This window comes from Hyalella azteca, unplaced genomic scaffold (genome assembly GCF_000764305.2).
Source record: "Hyalella azteca isolate HAZT.00-mixed unplaced genomic scaffold, Hazt_2.0.2 contig6555, whole genome shotgun sequence".
In the NCBI taxonomy this organism is placed as follows: domain Eukaryota; kingdom Metazoa; phylum Arthropoda; class Malacostraca; order Amphipoda; family Hyalellidae; genus Hyalella; species Hyalella azteca.
In genome coordinates, this window is record NW_025936713.1 from 94,305 (window position 1) to 108,888 (window position 14,584).

The 14,584-nt window shown below is 37.3% G+C and overlaps 1 protein-coding gene across 1 annotated transcript in view; it reads right to left on the reverse strand.

Moving 5' to 3' along the window:
- LOC108681805 overlaps positions 1 to 8,360 on the reverse strand; it is a 75,147-nt gene extending 66,787 nt beyond the window's left edge. Inside the window, exon 1 of the mRNA XM_018170879.1 lies at positions 8,103 to 8,360. Coding sequence (XP_018026368.1) covers positions 8,103 to 8,301 — 199 coding nt within the window. The 5' untranslated portion in view covers positions 8,302 to 8,360. The remainder of the gene's footprint in view (positions 1 to 8,102) is intronic.
- Between the last annotated feature and the right edge of the window lie 6,224 nt (positions 8,361 to 14,584).

The window sequence follows — 14,584 nt, forward strand, 5'->3', positions numbered from 1 at the left end:
AAAGAATTAAATTATTTTTTACCTTTTAAAACAATTTTTGCAGCTGAAAAATGTATCTAGCATCCTTCCATGCATCCAAGTTTATTCTATTCATAGAATTTATCGAGTAGCTTTTCAATCTGAATGTTGATGCAATATCGGCTTCGACTTTTTAATACTGGAAATGCTTCTTACTTCCTTAAAATTTGTCCATAAACTCAAAAAGGCAATCTGCGATGCACAACACAGGCTTGCTAAAGTATGCCGGCTCCATACCAAGCTTTAAATCGAACTTAATGCTCGTAATTTAGTAACTTGAAGGCCACGCAACTTCACGAAAAATTGTCTGTGGAGTTACGATTTTTTCAGGCTAGAACTTAGTCAGGAAATTTTCAGGTGAAAACAATCAGTGAATGTTACGGCCATTTCCATGTAGGTGAGAACGTTCACAGGAAGTAACTACGGCCATTATCAGGCGGGAACTTTCACAGACGAGAACTTTTACAGGAAGCTACGTCCATTATGAGGCGAGAACTTTAATAAAAGGTTTGAAAGGTTGTCACGCCGGATATTAGAACAGGGGCCATACTTTAAAAACTCGCTAAGTGAACGTAAGTACTTACGCTCTATTTTCTTGTCTATGATTGGTGGATTTTGCTTGAAAGGCCGTCAATGATTTGCTGATGAACTTACGATCACTTAAATGTTTTTGAAATTATAGGCACAGGTGTCGTGAGCAACCAGCTGACGATATGAACGTCATGTCAAGTTATGAACTGTCGGTTGGGATTTTAATGGCTCTCTCATTGCCATGTCTGTAGTGTTTAGGCAAGCAACTCGCTTGAAGTTCTCCATGTTGTCTATATTATTGAAGCTGTGCTTCTACGATTAGAATGTTTGTAAACTGCTACTCAATATTTAAGGTTATGCAAAAAATATTGAAAATGCTAGTGAAGTATGGTAAAAAAAACCATCCCAAAATATTTGCCTTGTTTGTTTTATAATTAATACTTCATGAAAATTAGTAAAAGAAAATCGATAGAAAACAGCCAGAAAATGAATAACTCTGTTAGGAAATGTTAATTAAACGTGTTCTAAAAATTTTTATAGAGAGCGATATGACCAATGTAGGCCTGTAGCCGTTATAAGTTGCCATATCTTGCACGCATGAGTGTCACTCGAGGCGGCGGCAGGCTAGGCATCAGTAAAGTGGGCCAAACAATCGCGGCAACCGGTAAACCGGCCTATGGTGTCCGCACTTTTTGTCGTCCGGTTTCTCATAAAATATTTTATACTTTTGATGCGCAATTGTTGTAGATTTGCGGATGAAAAATCTTCGTGCTGAATTGCTTTCGGTTAGTGGGTATTCATAAAATACTTAACACTTTTTATACTTATGATGCGTAATTGCTTTAGATTTGCGGAAGAAATATCTTCATTCTGAATTGGTTACGGTTTGGGTACAAATTTGATCCAGGTGCACAATTTCACTAGACTCAATTATGAAAAACTTTTGGTACATAATTTTTTAAGTGTACGGATAAGTTAATTTAGGTAAGCAATATTAATGTTTTAGGTTCGCGCACAAAATAATTTCCGCAATGACTTGTTTCAATTTTGCAAATGGAATACTTTAGGTGAAACTTTTTTGGGTTCGCTCATGAAATAATTTTTTGCCCAACTGACTCAAGTTTACATTTGAAAATGCAAGACGGCTGCTTCAATCTCTTTTGAATGTTTATGAGTAGAAAAATTCCCTTAAAAGCTCGACATTAACGTGTATTGTTGAATGTCTATGCATTGCTGCTCATTAATTGGTTGTTTCAAGATAAGCATTTAGAGTAGTTTAAGTATTTAGGAACAATGAATATTAAGAGCGCCGCTTTTGTCCAGGATACAGTATGTACTAACTTATAAAAATATAACTCAGTACTCACTGCAGTGAGTGACATATAGAGCGTATTTTCTCGCCGATGAAAACGTGAAGTCACGGACGGACAGACAGACGGACGGACAGACGGACAAACGGACGGACAGACGGACATGGCGAGCACAATAGTGCATTTTTTCCACAAATGAGAAAATGCGTAAAAAACAGCAAAACAAATTTTAAAAGCAAGTGTTCATATACAAGTACTCTGAGTAAAATCAAACATTTAAAAAAGTCAATCCCTCTTTCAATTTACCAATAAATATAATGAGAGACTCAGAAATTTCTTCATACATTCCAAAAATTCTTGCTGCCTCAGAGTTTATCTGGTAGGCTGTTAATAAAATTGAGGGCTCTTGCAAGGATGATAGCAGCTTTTGCTAAATTATGTGATGAATTTGACGCGAACTGCATGGAATAAATGAAAGCAATTTGGATTACAATTTATTTAAGTGCAACTCTTAACATTTTTCCTGCAACCTTTGCACTTGCATCAACACTATTTACTTGAAATAATCATAGTGACTTGAACACCGTTGAAAGTGTGTAATTTATTACTAAAAAATCCAAACGATACACACTTACCACAAAGTTAGAGAAAATCTTGAGACCCAATTTAATTTTAATTGCCTCTCACTGCTCATACCCAGCCTTCACGTGTCGTAAATATGAATTTCATTAGAGTTTGTCAATTAAAGCAGACTGCGTTGACGACAAGAACAGTTCATTGATCCTGAGCTCTCTATCTCTAATTGGAACCTCGGTTTCATTTGAACCAAACTTGATGATCCTCACACGGAGTAAATCCAGTTTTCATAGCCATGTTTCTAAATTCTCCCTTCAAAATAAACTTTAGAATAAATAAATCATCGGGGAAAACGACATTCAATAATAAAAATTCTGCGTTCGGTTCAATGAGTTCCCTGACCACTAACATCGTTCGATAGCCGAGCAAGCTGCGGATTTTTTTGCGGATTTTTTTTTTGGGCTGCTAATTATACAGTCTTTTTGGTCAGTATATTTGCGTCGAAAACAGCTCACTAAAGCCTTAATGAAGCTAATCTTATTTTCAATTGCAGCCTCACTGACCAGGAGCCATACTTTCAAAACTCGCTAAGTGAACGTAAGTACTTACGCTCTATTTTCTTGTCTATGATTGGTGGATTTTGCTTGAAAGGCCGTCAATGATTGGCTGATGAACTTACGATCTCTTAACTTTTTTTGAAAGTATAGGCCCTGGCTTCGTGGTCACCGGATTTTAGCTTTCAATCAACCAGATTAAAGATGCCAATCAACCTCGATAACAACCCAGCGGTGAGCGGCACATGAAAAACTGCATAAAATTTTATTGGATTTTTACGTGAGCTTCTCAGCTGCAGTCGATTAAAAATTGAGTCAATTTCATGACACGAGCCTCAGCTACGTTAAATTTTGCTAAATTTATAAAATTATAAAATTTGCGTGTGTTCGATGTTTGTCCTTAGAAATAGATAAAGGTTCTACGTATTCACAATACCGAGAGTATTAGAACACCATCTTCATACTCGTGAATGCCATCCAGGTCTGAATTTAGGAATTTTAATTTTCGTAGGCAGAGAAAATAAACAAATGAAATCTTAAATACCATATCACAACCCAATTTGCAGAACCACGTTGGCGTTACATGGCGCTCGAGCTATAACCTGTCGACCCAGGTTAACCAGTAACTTGCCATAGATGGGCTAAGCCAGAGAAAATTATTGGAAAATATAATATTCAGTGACATTTTTATTGAGTTTTTTAGAACTCAGCGATCATACAACATAAACGATGCCAAGTTAACCTGTAGGTCTGACACGTATTTTTAGTAAATACTTCAATTTCTTGTGTTTAGAGTTTGGTATCATGAATCATGTTGTACTACGCATCATGTTGAGGTATCATGAATCATGTTGTACCATGTATCATGTTGAGGTATCATGAATCATGTTGTGCCATGTATCATGTTGAGGTATCATGAATCATGTTGTACCATGTATCATNTCCGTCTGTCCGTCCGTCCGTGACCTCAAGTTTTCGTCGACGAGAAAATGCGCTCTCTGTCACTCACTGCAGTGAGTACTGAGTTATATTTTTTTTTTAAGTTTATAGCACGAAGTTATTAGGAGACTTGTCTCTCGGTCCGTCTTGCGCTTAGCTCCTCCTGCGCTGTCAAGAATTTTGTTCTAAATCCCGTCTCGGGCCAAGTTTGATACCAGCCAACTTCATGCAATGCTTTGACGTTCAGCTGCGGTCGCCAAGCTCCCGAGCTGCTGGGTCGTCATATAAAATTTTCGCCGAAATGTACTTTTTAAAATTCCAAGTTTTCGGAAATTTTCGGAAAACAACTATTGGGAAATTTGTTTTTACTTTATGTCTTGACTTAAAAGTTTTTTTTTTTTGTAATGTCGTTCTTTGTTTAAAAGATTATAATTTCACGCGACCTCAAGTGCCTTTCCTTGAGTCGCTCTCTACGAATCATTGACTTAATTTCGACAACTTCGAAGGTCAGGAAAGTTAAGCGCAACTCAGTTTGTGCTGGACCGCGTATCACACAAGCGTCGGCTCATGCTGATGCCTTTAACATACAGGGTCTGTAGAAAGTTTGGAATAATCCACCCATGCTGCCAGAATTGGAATTCTTTGAGCTTTGGCTTCGGGAGGGAGTTTGAACGCTTCTTCTCTAGCCACACTCTGGGTATTTGCACTCAACGGAACTTCTGAGCCTCTGTCGCCGCGTGCTACTGAACTCTGAAGTTCTAAAAGTAACTTCTGAGTCTAGCGCCACGCGACTCTGAGCTATGAAGTTCTCTGTGGAACTTCTGAATCTCTGTCGCTGCATGACACTGAGCTCTGACATTCTCAGGGGAACTTCTGAACCTCTGTCGCTGCATGACACTGAGCTCTGACATTCTCAGGGGAACTTCTGATTCTCTGTCGCTGCAATGCTGCATGACACTGAGCTCTGACATTCTCAGGGGAACTTCTGAATCTCTGTCGTCGCATGACATTGAGCTCTGACATTCCCAGGGAACTTCTGAATCTCTTTCGCCGCATGACTCCGAGCTCTGACATTCTCAGTGGAACTTCTGAATCTCTGTCGCTGCATGACTCTGAGCTCTGACATTCTCAGGGGAACTTCTGAATCTCTTTCGCTGCATGACTCTGAGCTCTGACATTCTCAGGGGAACTTCTGAATCTCTGTCGCTGCATGACTCTGAGCTCTGACATTCTCAGGGGAACTTCTGAATCTCTGTCGCTGCATGACACTGAGCTCTGAAATTCTACCCGTGAAATCCATTCTGGAAAATTAACGTCGTAATCTCAAGACCGAGTGGCGGTGATTTTGCATAAATTAACTCGTTTGCATAACAATTTTTTTCATTTCGTTGTCCTGAATTTTTATATCTGAGTTTGATTGATGGTTTTAACCCGGCCGGTTGGAATTTGGTAAATGTTCTTAGTATTACCATGAGCCTTGAGTGGTATTTTTTTCTTAGTTTACCATGAACCAAAAAAATAAATGTTCTTAGTATTACAATGAGCCTTGAGTGGTAAATTTTTACGCATTCATCATACTACGCAATGACAGCAGAAACGTTTGATTCATTTTTCTCCTAAGATTTGAATGGATTTTTTTATTTTCCTGCTTCTTTTATTAAGGTTACGTTTTTGACTTAGTTCTGGATTGGCTTTGTCTGAATCCAATATTATTATTATTGAACAAAAGAATATGTAGAAAAATCGCTATTTCTGTTGCTTCACTATTCCTCCAACGTATGCACACAGAAAGATGAGTCGGTCATATTGTACAAATATTGACTGATTTTCTTACCCGCAGTACGAACAGAAGACGGACGTAGCACTGATGCACTCTATATTCAGAACATTAACATGACAGAGACTCGTTCGATCAGAACATTAACATGACAGAGACGCGTTCAGAACATTAACATGACAGAGACGCGTTCAGAACATTAACATGACAGAGACGTGTTCAGAACATTATATATATATAATATAATATTATATATATATATAATATCATTATCTGAGTTTGATTGATGGTTTCAACCCGGTTGGAATTTGTTAAATGATTGTAGTATTACAATGAACTTTGAGCTATATTATTTGCTATTGAAATTTTCTGTAAACATTAATTATGAAGATGTCACTTCAACACAACGCGATTGCTTCAATGCAATTACGAGTAATGCACATGGAAGGAATTTCTCCAGCACTTGAACGTAATTGTTATTTACTCCTTGATTAAAATAAAATTTTTGATTCCACGTTGTTTATTTAATGTTGACTTTCTTGGTTTAATTTCAATGCTAGCAAGTTTCTATCTCAAATTGTTATGCATACATTTTACTAAGCAACGCCAGCAAATATAATAAATTTCTCTTATCTTATTTAAGTTTTGGAGGAAATTTGTAATTTTCCCACTTCTTTTATTAAGGTTACGTTTTTTAAGTTAGTTCTGAATTTGCTCTATCTGAATACAATATTGAACAGAATAATATGCAGGATAATTGCTATTTCTCTTGCTTTTCTATTCCTCACACATATGTACTCAGATAAGCCACTTGGTCATATTGTTCAAATATTGACTGATTTTCTTACCCGCAGTACGAGCAGAAGACGGACGTAGCACTGATGCACTCTATCTATGCGGGCCAAAAGGTGTCAAGATGACTCACTCAAGGAAATAAGTGTATCGCTCTTAGGACAAAGTTTAACTTATTTCTCTGAATGTAGTTCTGCATTGGCCTTGTGTTCAGTTGAACTCGAGTGGCGCGAGAGTGAAGAGTAAACTTCACACTCAAGTGAGTGTTATCAGCGAGTGAAATTCAAATGAAGAATATTCGCCGGACTTCTAAATTTACACATACAGTTATTCCATATAATGTTTAAAGCAATTAGTACATCAAGCATTCATTCGACCTGAAATATTCGTTATTATTTATAAAATTTCTATTTTACGCCCCCAATTAAGTCATTTATGAGCTAGGATTTCAATCCCATTTGCTGCCCGAGATTTGAATAAAATTTTCATGGGTTAGAGTTGAAATTACGCGTTGAATCATCTTCATAAATCGTAAAAATTCCTACAAATGACGACCATCGACTCCAAAATGTCACTTTTTCTCGACATGAGTTGAAAAAATTCCTCTGAAGTTTCAATCAAAGTTCGAGCAAAGGACTAGAGTTGATGGTCGGTTAAGAGTTGAATGTATCATCGGGACTCGTAAATTCAAGAGACGCCAATACATTTCAACGCGGCCTAAATCCCGGCCATCATCAAATTACGGTCTTTCGTGTTCCGAAAATTCTTGTCTGAAAAGTGCCGCGAGTCTTCGAAATTTTGGCAATTTACCTCGAGTCAAGTTGCCATTTTTCAGGGTTTGTGAACAGGCCATTTCGGCGGTGCCCTTTTTTAGGGCCTTTTCGGCCTTTTTTTAGGGACTGAATTGCTTGGATGCGAATGCCTTCTTCGCTTCGCTTTCCTCTCTGAAAATGCGGTCTCCGAATTCTCAGGGTAAGTGTCAGGGTAAATGATTCTAGATCGTTTGCTCTGACGATAACAAATGACAGTTCATGGGAGCCATCGAACAGAGAAAAAAAAAGGGGATTTTTCTATTCCACTGGAAAAAAAATTCGAATTGCCAACTGAAGTGCATACGATGAGGCACGGGAACATGTTAAGCAATATGCAGATATGAGCGTTCACTTGTGATATATTTTCCTTGTAAGGACTTGGCAATAAACACCAGCGTTTCATATATGTAGGATGTGTCACAGGCCACGCAATTGCACAACTTAGATGATATATTGGAATCAATTACTAGTGGTAGATTTCAAAGATAATATCAAAAATAAAATTCAAATGAAAAAGATCTGCCTTTTTGTTTTTATTTTGTTTTGTTTGTACAAGACGTTGAAAATGCAGACTGATTTTATTTATAATTCAGAATGAACCGCCCGGAATATAAATTATATTCATTCATATTCAATTGCGAAATCTCGTGCCAAAAATTCTCACATTTCATTTCCTGTAATGAGATTGCAGAAATTCATCTGAATCTCAGCTTGCAACTCTAGAACTTATGGCTGTAGGCGTTAGCTAATAAGCAAGTGATATATTGACAAGTGATATATAATCAAACCTTACCGTCAAACTTGCTGAGCTGCGCCCGTGCAAAACTGTCGTAATCTTCTGCTTCTCGTTTAACAAGCACACGTAAATTCTCCTCAGGTCCTCCATCTTCATGCTCAATATTCCAGACATTAATACGTTTCTTGTGCAAGTTAGCGTTGTCACCATCGGTATCAATACACGTCCCTAAGGTGCACACCAAGCACAGCACCATTAGCACCTCACTGATTGGTGCGCACGCACCGCCCCGCAGCACCGACCTGTTCGCCCGACGTCTCATGGTCGACTGACCTGCCCTGGCAACCGCGACCATGCGCCGCGGGCGGCAGCTCGTTGGTTCAGGGGCCATACTTTCAAAACTCGCTAAGTGAACGTAAGTACTTATGCTCTATTTTCTTGTCTTTCATTTGTGGATTTTGATTGAAAGGCCGTCAATGATTGGCTGATGAACTTACGATCTCTTAACTTTTTTGAAAGTATAGGCCCAGGTTTGTGGGAGTCAATAATTAGGGCTTGGCAGTGTCGTTGCTTAAGATTAATAATTATTATTTGTTATATGTTTGATTTCCGTACGTGGTCGTGGTGTCGATAGATAATTTTCATTTGGGCATCGATATTGCAATCAGCCCGTTTGTCTGTGTCGTAATGCAAAAAAATATAACTCATGTACTCACTGCAGTGAGTGACAGAGAGCGCATTTTCTCCTCGACGAAAACGTGAAGTCACGGACGGACAGACAAACGGACAGACGGACACGGCGATCGCAATAGTACATTTTTTCATGCATGAGAAAATGCGCTAAAAAGAGAAAAATCGAGTGCTGTCACGCACATTGCTCTGATTTGAGGAGAATGTTATGTAATCGAAAACCAAGATTTACGATCGAAAATAAATGGCCTTTGCTCGGTACTGAAGTAAATATTAGGTAAGTTGTTACTGACCTTGCAGTTCACAAACAGTAATTCTGAATTATTATTTAACAAATCGAATTTCATCGAGTTTCAAATATGATATTCCACTCATTAAATCTCTACGTTTAGAACAAATATTACTAGCGCATAAGGATTTACTCTTGCCTCGCTGTGCATAGTGAATGACGGTCCAACTCACTTATCTTGTCAATTATTCTAATTACATAATTGTACAGGGTGCGCCACAGAAACTTACTTATTTGAAAGGTCAATAAAAACTAAAGTACTTCAGTTATTGTTTTAAATTTTTTTTTATTCGAGAAAACAGTATACCAAATTTTTTTTCATACAGTTTTGAAAATTAAATCTCATAAATGACGGCCTCCATTGCGCATAAACTAATGAAGTCGCTTTCTTCATAATGGTTTCCACTCTATGCAGCATATCAATCGGTATTTTGGCAATGACGTCGCGAATGTTGTTCTTGAGGTGTGCTATGGTCCGTGGTCGATCGACATAAACCGGAAATTTCAAATATCCCCATAAAAAGAAATCGCATGGAGTCAAACCTGGAGAGCGTGGCGGCCATTGGAGATCGCCTCTGAGAGAGATGAGGCGGTCGGGGAAATGATGTCACAAGAAATTCATCGAGTCTCGTGCTGTATGTGCTGTGGCTCCATCTTGCTGAAACTACACGTTCCTAAAGTTCATTTCTTCGAGTTTTGGAAGAAAAAATTCCTAGATCATGTACCTGTAACGAGCTCCATTAACGGTAACTGCGCGTTCGTTTTCTTAAAAAATAAGGACCAATTATTCCCATTACCGACGTCGCACACCAGACAGTAACTCGCTCACGTTAAGTGGCTTCTGGTGAAACTCACGTGGATTTACACCACACCAATAACGCATGTTTAGCTTGTTAACGCAGCCGGAAATAAGGAAGTGAGCCTCGTCACTGAAAAAAACGACCGCGTCTTCAGGCAGGTTGTCAACCAGCATTTTACATGCATTTTGACGGGCAACAAAATCGCGTTCAGTTAATTCTTGCACTACAGAAAATTTATTTGAGAAACTTTGAGAAACAAACTTGGGAAATTTCCCCTTCAGATGCACCCCCTTTCGCCCCTCTACCCGACCAACTAACCGCACAGGAATTTTTTCAAATAAGTAAGTTTCTGTGGCGCACCCTTTATTTCCATTTAACCATACCTCCAGCATGTTTGAGGTCTAGTTAAAGTTTTATACTATTTACTTTACCGAGCAGAGAGAAATATGCCTAAACTCTATGTATGAACAATGCAATTTGTCGTTATAACAACAGTCTTGTGTGTCAATAGTGTATTGCTATTGTACCGATATATACATCGTTATAACTTGTGAAATGATTATTCTACATGATATCTAATAATTAATGTTACGCTGATATCTCGATCCGACTTTATCCGAATCAATTTATCTCAGTATTATTATGGAAATCCGAAAGAGACGACATTTATACCACACTGTACTTTATACCACATTCGTTCGCCGATAAGTAGATACAAAAACAGATTCATCAGAATGAATTCATCAATCCACTATAAATGTTATTTGGTTCACGTACTGCATCATATTTACGAATGCTCGAGAAAATAACTCGAACATAAAAGGAGACAGTCAAGAAAAGTCATAAAAGAAAGTCAAGAAGTCTTTTTGTATGTATCCAATTATTTTTAAAATAACTTTTTTCATTCTTGACATGAAATTCTCCTAAAGACAAAACGGCCATACGCCACACATCTCGTCATTTTCAAGGAAACATCTTCATGTTTTAATTTTTTAAGCTTTTTCATTTTTTTCTGCCAGCAGCCAAGATCCTGGCATAAGACATCAGATGTTCATCAGTGAACCCATGCACTGCAATTTCCTGTTAGCGACCTCACAGTTTCGTTGCAAGTCTTCCTAAAACCCAGGCTATGATACCAGCCACCGCTAATTTCCTGTGCCTCTATAGCTTCAATATTCTTTATTCTAATGTCCTGCGCCCTTAGCTTCAATATTCTTTATTATAATTTTCTGCGCCCATAGCTTCAATATTCTTTATTCTAATTTCCTGCGCCCATTGCTTCAATATTCTTTATTCTAATTTCCTGCGCCCATTGCTTCAATATTCTTTATTCTAATTTCGTGCGCCTTTAGCTTCAATATTCTTTATTCTAATTTCCTGCGCCCATTGCTTCAATATTCTTTATTCTAAATTCCTGCGCCCTTAGCTTCAATATCTAATTCCCAGCGCCCTTAGCTTCAACAGTCTTTATTCTAATTTTCTACTCCTTAGCTTCAATATTCTTTATTCTAACTTTCTGCGCCTTTAACTTCAATATTCTTTATTCTAATTTCTCGCGATTTTAGCCTCAATATTCTTTATTCTAATTTCCTGCGTCCATAGCTTCAATGTTCTTTTTCTAATTTCATGCGCCCTTAGCTTCAACATTATTTATTATAATTTCCTGCGCCTTAGCTTCAATATTTTGTGATATCAGCCAATTTTATTGTTGAACAAAGTGAGTGTTGAAACTGGAATCGTTATGTAAAATTGTTTTTGAAGCTCATTCTATAATTTAAATGTTATTATGAATCTAAAATGTTGAACAAGTGTGTTACTGTGAAAACCGCAAAGCTTCTATTTGGCAATCGGAACTCAGTGTCAGATAATTTTTATGTCCATCCTCCACTTGCTAAAAATTCCTCTCCTGGTTTCGGTGTAAAATGTGTCGTTTCGATCTGGCCAATTCTCTTTGCATTTAATTCGCTCATTTAACAGTAGTTTTTTGTCTATATATGTTATTATTTTAATTATCTAATGGTCATTTAATGAACGTTCATACATCATGGCTCCGTGGATCTTCAACTTCACCTAAGTTTTCTATTCCTCAATTTCATTCTTGTCTGCAATTTTTTTACTTCTTCCTGTTACTGATAAATTTCTGTCACTCAGCCATCGTGCAACATTTCTTTTCCAGTTCCTCTTGCATGGAACGCCGGTGGGAACTGACCTCATCGATCTCCAGTTCTCGGTGACCCGAGCACAACAAACATGGAGCAACAAAAAATTGTGTTTCGTGCGTTGTTATAACCTACAATAGCTAAATTAATTAATATTGTGTTCTCTCTATTTTTCCTTGAATTGTGGAGGAATCAATAATTACTTCTCAATTTAAAAACAATTAAACAATAATACCCTATTGCTCACTTACAGTTATAAATGAATTCAATTGTCATGTTTAAATTATTTTGAAATTCCAATGTCTGTAAAGAAGCTAAATTGAAGTGTAAAATTGAAAGCATGGTGGCTATGTTGGTATAAACAGACAATTTTAATTCGTTTGAATCCAGCACATGGGCCGATAGCTGCGCTAGATTGTAAACTTGGAGTTAATTTTTTTTTATGCGAATCATTTTCTCACTTCATTAATTATATACTATATCAGTAATAATTAATATACTAATTATATATTAATTAGTATATTATATAATATAATTATATAATATACTAAAAAATTATATAATATATACTAATTATATATTAATTATATATAATTATAACTATATCAGTAAATATGTTTTGTCGAGCCATCTGTTGCTATTGGACGGCAATGTTCCACCAAGAATATCGACCTATTTTGAAAATTGGTTCTATTTTATACACGCATATTCCGGGCAAGAGAGGATGCTTTAGCCGCCACAGCGCTCGTATTGCATCGTTCTTCGCGACCGTGGCTACAGTTCTGGGCAATCGGAGGTTAAATGGAAGGTTGAGAGGCGAGTCAAAGGGTAAGTCAGAAAACAGGTCAAACGGCGGGTCAAAAGGCAAGTCAAACGGCGGGTCAAAAGGCAAGTCAAACGGCGAGTCAAAAGGCAAGTCAAACGGCGGGTTAAAAGGCAAGTCAAACGGCGGGTCAAAAAACAAGTCAAAAGGCAAGTCAAGAGGCGGGTCAAAAGGCAAGTTAAAAGGCAAGTCAAACGGCGGGTCAAAAGGCAAGTCAAAAGGCGAGTCAAGAAACAAGTCACACGGCGGGTCAAAAGGCAAGTAAAAAGGCCTATAGGATTTACTGTCGCTTCCGTCGCCCCACACGTCTTGTCAAGCCGAGGTGAATTAGGCCATTATTGTGTACAACGTAAGTTCATTGACATCAAAACTGGATCTATTTGTTCATATTGTAGGCAATAGTCAGCATAAATTGATATTGTGTTCTTTCTTTTTTTCCTTTAATTGCGGAGGAATCAATAATTACTTCCTAATTTAAAAACAATTAAACAATAAAACCCAATTGCTCACTTCCAGTTATAAATGAATTCAATTGTCATGTTTAAATAATTTTGAAATTCCAATGTCTGGAAAGAAACTGTTTCAATGTTGAACGTATTTTAATTAGAACAAATCTATTATTAGTATTAAGCTTTTGGTTGATAAGCCATCAAGCTATACTGAATTTAGTGTTCTGATGCTTCAGAGTTTGATCCAGCATTGATTTTAATTTCTAAATTGCATCAGAGGTTTATCCAGCAGAGAATGAATTATTCTGTTGTATCTAGGAACTATTTGGCATTGAATTCATTATTTCGTTGCATCTAGGAACTATTTAGAATAGAATAGAAGTGTCGGCACTGAAGAAATAGGCCCATGGCCTGTTGCCGATTCTTGAATTTTTCGTGACTTGATTCACAAGGGATCCGGCCTTTGGAACCCGATCTTTCCATAACTGACGATTGATTGAGATAGCTGCTGGACTTATTGCCTGGTCCGTAATTTGCTAGGCATTTTAAGACTGAATATATGCTCCTGCATAGCTTCGTCTAGTCTGTTCTTGAAGGCGTTCACACTCAGAGCGTCAACTACGCTATTTAGTATTGAGTTAATTATTCTGTTGCATCTACGAACTATCCTGAACCGAATTCTTTATTCTTCAGGTTCTATAAATTATCCTACGCTGAATTTATTATTCTACTGTTACAGAAGTTAATCCTGCATTGAATGTATTATTATGCCACGCAGGATTATCCTGCATTCTCATGAGTGTTACCCGGGACTGTCGCCGTGCGTGTCGCCCCCATGGGAGATGCTGCGTGACTGTATCCGATATTCTCCATTATAGAATATCTTTGTATTAGAAACATTTTTTTTTCTAATACAACAAAATTGTTTTGAAATTTTGTTGTGTTAGAAATATATGAGTGAGTTGGAGGGAATCTTGAATGATTTTTGATGAGAATGTATTATTTTTAGGACCTTTAGTTTTTTTAACGCAACAAATTCTTGCCAATATAAAGTAATTGCGTTATTGCTGTGAATTTAGCTCATTTTCTAAAATTGGTGTCCTACTGGTTTGAGATTAGGAATGCTTCTCGCTTGATTAAAATTGGATTTTTATTGACGCACGTTAGAATTAATAAGTCCTAGTATGTGTAGTAGTCTAATATAATGAATACTTCTATTACTCTAGGAGCATTAGTAGTATTACTCTAAGAGTGCATGTGTGTTTAAGATGATGAATACGGAATAAAGCATTAGACTGGTCCGCGGTCGGTCTGAACGTTCTACAACTG